The sequence below is a fragment of the Fukomys damarensis genome, unplaced genomic scaffold, assembly GCF_012274545.1.
Source record: "Fukomys damarensis isolate Sample0158 unplaced genomic scaffold, DMR_v1.0_HiC HiC_scaffold_39, whole genome shotgun sequence".
NCBI lineage: Eukaryota > Metazoa > Chordata > Mammalia > Rodentia > Bathyergidae > Fukomys > Fukomys damarensis.
The window spans coordinates 17,707,236-17,713,895 of NW_022900951.1; the positions used below are offsets into that span (position 1 = coordinate 17,707,236).

The 6,660-nt window shown below is 34.7% G+C and overlaps 1 protein-coding gene across 2 annotated transcripts in view; it reads left to right on the forward strand.

Annotated features, from left to right (window-relative positions):
- Mbtps2 (membrane bound transcription factor peptidase, site 2) overlaps positions 1-6,660 on the forward strand; it is a 39,661-nt gene that overhangs the window by 7,707 nt on the left and 25,294 nt on the right. For both annotated transcript variants that reach the window (XM_010607130.2, XM_010607131.3), the window contains exons 4-5: positions 2,626-2,729; positions 4,611-4,738. In XM_010607130.2, coding sequence (XP_010605432.1) covers positions 2,626-2,729; positions 4,611-4,738 — 232 coding nt within the window. The remainder of the gene's footprint in view (positions 1-2,625; positions 2,730-4,610; positions 4,739-6,660) is intronic.

The following is a 6,660-nucleotide window of genomic DNA, read 5'->3' on the forward strand; positions in this document are numbered from 1 at the left end:
TGATATTTAAGTGTGTGTATCTAATTTATTTCACTTAACATTATGGTCTCAAGTGCATTATTTTATTCTTGCAACAATCCTAAGATATTAATGTTCTTCCTGACTTACAGATGAGAAAATACAAGCACAGAGAGATTAAACCACTTGCATATGGTTACAGCTGGTAAATACAAGTTCTGTCATTACTGACCTTAGAACCTACACATCATTATATTCTATTCTTTTTAAGAACGACAAGTTGGGGCCCAGGATTTAGCTCAGCAGTTCCGCCGCCTGCCTTGCAAGCACAAGGACTTGAGTTCGATCACTGGTACCAAAAAAAAAAAAAAAAAAAAAAAAACGACAAGTAACTTTCAAGGAAGTATTTTGACAGTATTTTGACCTGTGTCCGTGAAGTGTAGAGTGGGAGGATGGCTAGGAATATTGGCAAGAGAACAGGACAGCACAGGAGACAAGATGGGAGACACTGTATAGATAGAGCCTAGTTATAAAGGATCATTCTAAGAAGTTTCAGTTTTGTACAAAATAGACCAAAGGTGGCTAGACTGACTTGGAGAGACCATTTAGTAGGGCAGTTGGAGTAATTTGTGTTAGAAGTAACATGGATTTAAACTAGTGGTGAGGAAAGTGAATGGGATGGATTCAAGTGATTTATGAAATAGAGTTCTGAGACAGTGATTAATTAAATGAGGCTATAGGGAGAAAGAAAATTTTAGATGTTTCTCAGGTTAAAGGAAGGACTGGTTATTGTTCACCAAGAAAGAAGACAGGAGGGAAGGAAAACTGTGTAGAAGAAATACAATCATTGACATGTCCATTAGAGTTAGAATGGCAACATTAGAATTATAATTAGAAATTATTTATTTTCTTTGCTATTCAGTTTATTCATGGTGCTCACAAAAATACTGACTCTGCTAACCCAGTGCTTTGGAACTATTAAGCCATCAGCCCTCTAGTCCATTGTGCATATTTACGTATAATTTTTTAGTTTTATTAGTATATGTCTATAATATATAATGTGTACATTCCTTGTGGGGAGTTGGTACGTGCATAGCACATCTTAATTCCTTTTCTCATCCTCTTTCTCTTCCCTCCCTCCCCACTTCATGTATCTTTTGTGTCCCTTTTCTTTTTTGAACATGTTTGCAGTACATAATGTTTACATTCCTTGTGTGGAATTGGTATGATTTAAGAATGTTATATGTCTTGACTTTTATTTAAGCCCTTGTATCTTAAAGAGCATACTTTCTGTTTACTCCATAATTCTTTGCAGCCTTGTTCAGTATTGATTCCCAAAATCCTGGCCCTCTGTGTTGTTGATAGTAACTGTATACACTATTCTGCTACATCTAATACCCTGTGTGATTATGGCAGAAGCAGATGGGTGATCTTGTACTGTTGCCAGCAAATAAGACCTACCATCTGTTGGTATAGTCACACTCATATTCTTTCCTCATCTCTTCATTATTGCATCTAGAAAATAATAAATAAAAGGAACAAATATCTGATTGGATAAAGGTTATTTATTTGAAATAAAGTAAGGTAAAAACAGGATATTTTGTGAGATAACAGTGTTATGAGAATTAATTCTAGGGACATGAATTTAGAGAGGACTCAGAGAAAAGAATACTGAGCCAAACAGATGCCTGAAAACATGGGGATGGAGCATGTATGTAGAAAGAGAGACACTGGTATTGTGAAAAAATGTTATCAATAGGGTCGGACTACTGAGAATTTCAAATAATGAAATATTGTGCATATATTAAAATTGATAGTTATGAAAATACTTTAATAACCAGAGAGTGGACCCTTTTAATCAGTGGAATTTAGAAAATGATCAAAGCAGCATTCTGTGAATCTCCCCTTCAAAAGGAGGCTTAAAAAGTTAAATTCCTCTTCTGTGCAGCGTAAAAATTAATTGAGTTCAAATTAAAGCTTTAAATTATAGAGGGCCTTAGAAGAAAAAAAATTAGGTTGTTGGTTATGTGCACAGAGTATAATGGGCAAACTGCTGGAATAGGGGAATGAAGGGTATGATTCTCCCACACTGATCAAGTGCTTTGTTATATACTAGCTTTCACTACCAATTGTCGTGTGACTTGAGAATATTGAAACAAAACTAACTGATTTGGGAGGTGGTTGCCCTGTATGACTCAACAGAAGTACTTGGAACTTTGCAGTAACAGTGCAGAGGAAGGACTAGAAATTTTTAATAAGAATTCTCAAATTGAGCGCCCAACCCTTGAGGGTGGATCAGCTGCTGCCTCCTTCATTGACTGGTACCCTGCATTCCCTGACACTTACTGGGCTCCTTCATTCTTTCCGATGGTGAAGACTCTAGGAAACTAAAATTAAAACTTTTTAATCTGTTTTTTTCTATTCTCTTTATTTTAGTTGTGTTCTTGTTCTAGCGAAACTGCCTACTTAAACTGCTCTTTTTGCTTTTTTATTATAAACGTCGTCTCAAGAAGTGAATCATTAATAGTCATATTACTCTCAGTTTAAGGAACATTCAGTTAGGCAGTTTAAACTTTAGTACAAAATGAGTATCATGTCTTTTGGTGACCAGTTGGGGCTCCCCTGCATCCCCACTGATAATTGCTGCCATATTGTGTCTGTGAACAGGTTCCTGGTATAAATTTACCTGTCAATCAACTGACCTATTTCTTCGCTGCAGTCCTCATTAGTGGTGTTGTACATGAAATTGGACACGGGATAGCAGCTATTAGGTAATGATATTTACCTTTTTCTTTTCTATTACATTCAAAGATGCTTTTAAGAGGGCTTAGTATTAAATCTGCTATATCTGATAACTATTTTTCTTTCTGGGATATTACCCAGTGCATATCATCTATTACTTTGAAACATCTCTTTAATAGAGAAGATTAATGTATCAATGAATATGCTCAACTAACCATGTCACATCTTTAATATGAGCATTTCTATCCTTTGCTTGTCACCAGTATGGCGACAGTAAGATGTTGCCAGTCTACCTTCATGGTGCTTCAGCGTTTTTCATCCAACCTTGAAAGCTAATCTTTCTATGCATCATTCCATTGGAATAATGGCCACTGTACTCAACCCCCTCTCCTCTGTACCTTGGTACTTTTTTTCAGCCTATCAGCTAAAATAATTTCCTGCTCCTATTTATGTCCTCCACTGGCTAGAGCAAAAAAACTAGGGGTTTAACAATTAGCATAGCCTATCTAGTAACAAACAGAAGAGGATGAGACCTAGGACTTGCTTTAAGTGTCTTGTCCTGTTGGTGGTTCATTTTTTTCTTTTTTCTTTTCTTTTTTTGGTACTGGGGATCAAACTCGCAACCTTGCACTTATGAGGCAGGCAGCAGAAGCACTGAGCTAAGTCCCCAGCCCGTTTGTGGTTTTGATCATCCAAATCTATCATTCTGATTATACCTGGGCCCTGAAAAGCCTATGAAACATAAAATCATGATGGAAGGGGGAGCAGGTCACAACTCTTCCCACCTGTGCCACCCCACTGAGAAATGCTCTAATTATCAGAGACATTCTCACAGGAATGTGTTTTATCTTTCTGGTGTATGGACCAGAGAAAAGGAGAACCATTGTTTTAGAGGAGAGAGTTTAATTGCTTATTACTTTCAAATTCTTATGAACAAAGAGTCTATTGACTGGCAATAAAACTTCATCTTTACTAAGCATATACTGTTACATGGGCATGCACAGTAGTGATTTACAGGGGAGACTACCTTTTTTTTTTTCAAATTCCCTTTGCCTTTGCTTCTACATTTTTAGCTTTTAGGGTTTTAGATACAATAGTACTGATATTAATAGTTTAATAATTTATAATATGTGTATGAAATAATCAATTTTAATAAAATCCCCATTGCCAACAAAAAATAGATTGTATAATTAGTTGCCTTATAGCTTTAGTATTGACAACACAATATATTAAGTTCATGCTTTTTTTTCAGGTAGCTGTGTGGCCTTATGAGACTATTAAATAAAATGGGCATTTTTAGAAAATGAAATGATAAAACAGTTCTATTAAGGACAGTGTGGGCATTATACATTTTTAAATATACTTATCTTAATGTTAGTTCAGTAGGAATACACTTACCTAAATCTCCATCATTCTTTTTTTATTTGGTACCAGATATCGAACTCAGATCCTTCTGCTTGCGAGGCAGGCAGTGGAACCACTGAGCCAAATCCCGGTCCTTCCATCATTCTTCATAATATCTAAGACAAATAGAATTTATATAATTTACTTGAATTATATATTATCCTATGTCTTTCTCTGAAAATAGTTCATAGTAGCACATAAAAATATTTATCATTTATTTTCACATAGAATTAACTATTTCTTTATATATGTGACTAATTCAGCATATTAGCTTTTTAAATTTTGAAGTTGTCTCTTTCAGAATGGCCTTAGCCTTACTTTATAAAATTTAATTTCACAAATAACCAAATCTGTACAACACTATTATGAAATTATATATCAATTTTTCAAGGAGACTATTTCTTAAGCAAGAATTTATATTACAATGAATTTTAAGATTACCTATATTATTAATTTGACAAATGCTATAGCATTAGTAAATTCCTTTCTCTTGTGTGATTTCTTAGGGAACAAGTTCGATTTAATGGCTTTGGGATTTTTCTCTTCATTATATATCCTGGAGCATTTGTTGATCTGTTCACCACCCATTTACAACTTATATCACCAGTCCAGCAGCTAAGGATATTTTGTGCAGGTAACAGATTTTTTTTAAATGTTCTTCTGTGGTTTTGGTTTTCTGTGGTTAGTGTTTTTATGGAAAGTACTTAACATATAAAAATTATTTTAGTAGACTCCCTCAAAAACACATACACACACACACACACACACACACATATATGTATGTATGTATGTATGTATATGGACAATTTACATGCCATTTTCTCTTTAAAACAAACTAAAAACAATACAAATTTTAAAAAATAACCAAAAAAAAATTCATTTTTACTGAAGCAAAAACAATGACCAAAACCTGAAATTACAAGCTATAGAGAATGTCAGTTCAGCTGAAATATAAGGAAATTTGCTCTAATCAAAGAATATAAACAATCAACCAGGAGGTATAACAAACTAATTCAGTAATGGAGAAAAGATGGTATGCGGGGGGAGTAGTGAACTCTAGCATTGTCAGATTTCATTCAGAGTAACAATTCCTTGAAGATACATAGCTACATAGGGAAGAAATATTGGGAAACACAGATCTATCTGAGCTAAACTGATACAAGACAAATCCATCACAATCCTGCACCTCTTTAAATGGAATAACTTAGCCCAGTGGTGGTGAACCTATGGCACACGTGCCATAGTGGCTATTTGTAATAAAGCTCTAAAAGTTTCACCATCACTGACTTAAGCTAAGCAAGTATAGAATTAGAATTTTTGAATATGGTTGAGTATAAGACACTAACCAAAAAACTGGAAGTGGAAAAAGTAAAACCAAGAAGTCTAAGTACTAATTTCCTCCACTTAGTGGAGAGAAAATCTATCTGAAGTTGATAGATCAGAAATAGAGGCTTATGTGTAAACACTACAAGATCTAAAAACATATAAACCTTCCAGGTTATCAGAGTAAAAACATGAAACAGACCAAAGAAAGAGAGATCATAAAGCAAAAATAAAACAAGTTAACAAACCTAAAAGACCAAAAATGCATTTATTTTGTCAATATATAGAAAGATAAGCTCTCCTATGAAAAGAAAATGCTGGGCTGGGGTTGTCGTTCGGTGGTACAGTGCTTGCCTAGCATTCACGAGGCCCTGGGTTTGATCCTCAGCACTACAAAAAACTAAAAAGAAAAGAAAAATGCCCTTAGTTTGGATTAAAAACATCCTAAATTTTGATGTATAAAAGAAATCCATAAAAAAATACTCAAAAAGGTGGAAAGTAAAATGATGATCAGATTATACTATGAGAAAATGTACAATAATAAAACAAAAAGCATTCATTTAGACATAGGTGTCAATCAAGAATGTAAGCTATCATTAATATTTAATGGTTCTGAACATTGTATCAAGTAACAACATCAAAACAAAAACAAAACTGAAAAAGTTCACAAAGAAACAAATATAATAAAGCTAATTGTCTCTCAAAATATGGAAGATAAGCATTAAAAGTCAGGCTAGGGCTGGGGATTTAGCACAGTGGCACTGTGCCTGCCTTGCAAGTGCAAGGTCCTAAGTTCTATCCCCGGTACCAAAAAAAAAAAAGTCAGGCCATAAAAGCGGTAATTAGTAAAGTAAATATAGGTAAGTCAAGCTCTGTACTATGAATATAGGAAACAGTTTCAAGTGCCCATGAAACTCATAAAAAATGAGCATGTATTCACAGAGAAGGCTATCTAAAATATATAAATTTAGGGGCTGGGGATTTAGCTCAGTATTGCTGCCACCTGCCTCACAAGTGCAAAGTCCCAAGTTCCATCCCCGGTACCTAAAATAAATAAATAAATTTATCTTACCCCTTGGATGAACTTAATTTTAAACTGTCATTGTAGTGCTTCTAAAAAATGATAATAGCTTGGCATGGTGGTTCAGGCCTGTAATCCCAGCACTCAGGAAGCTGAGGCAGGAGGATCTCTGTGAGTTTGAGACCAGCCTGGGCTACGTAGTTTCAGGTCAG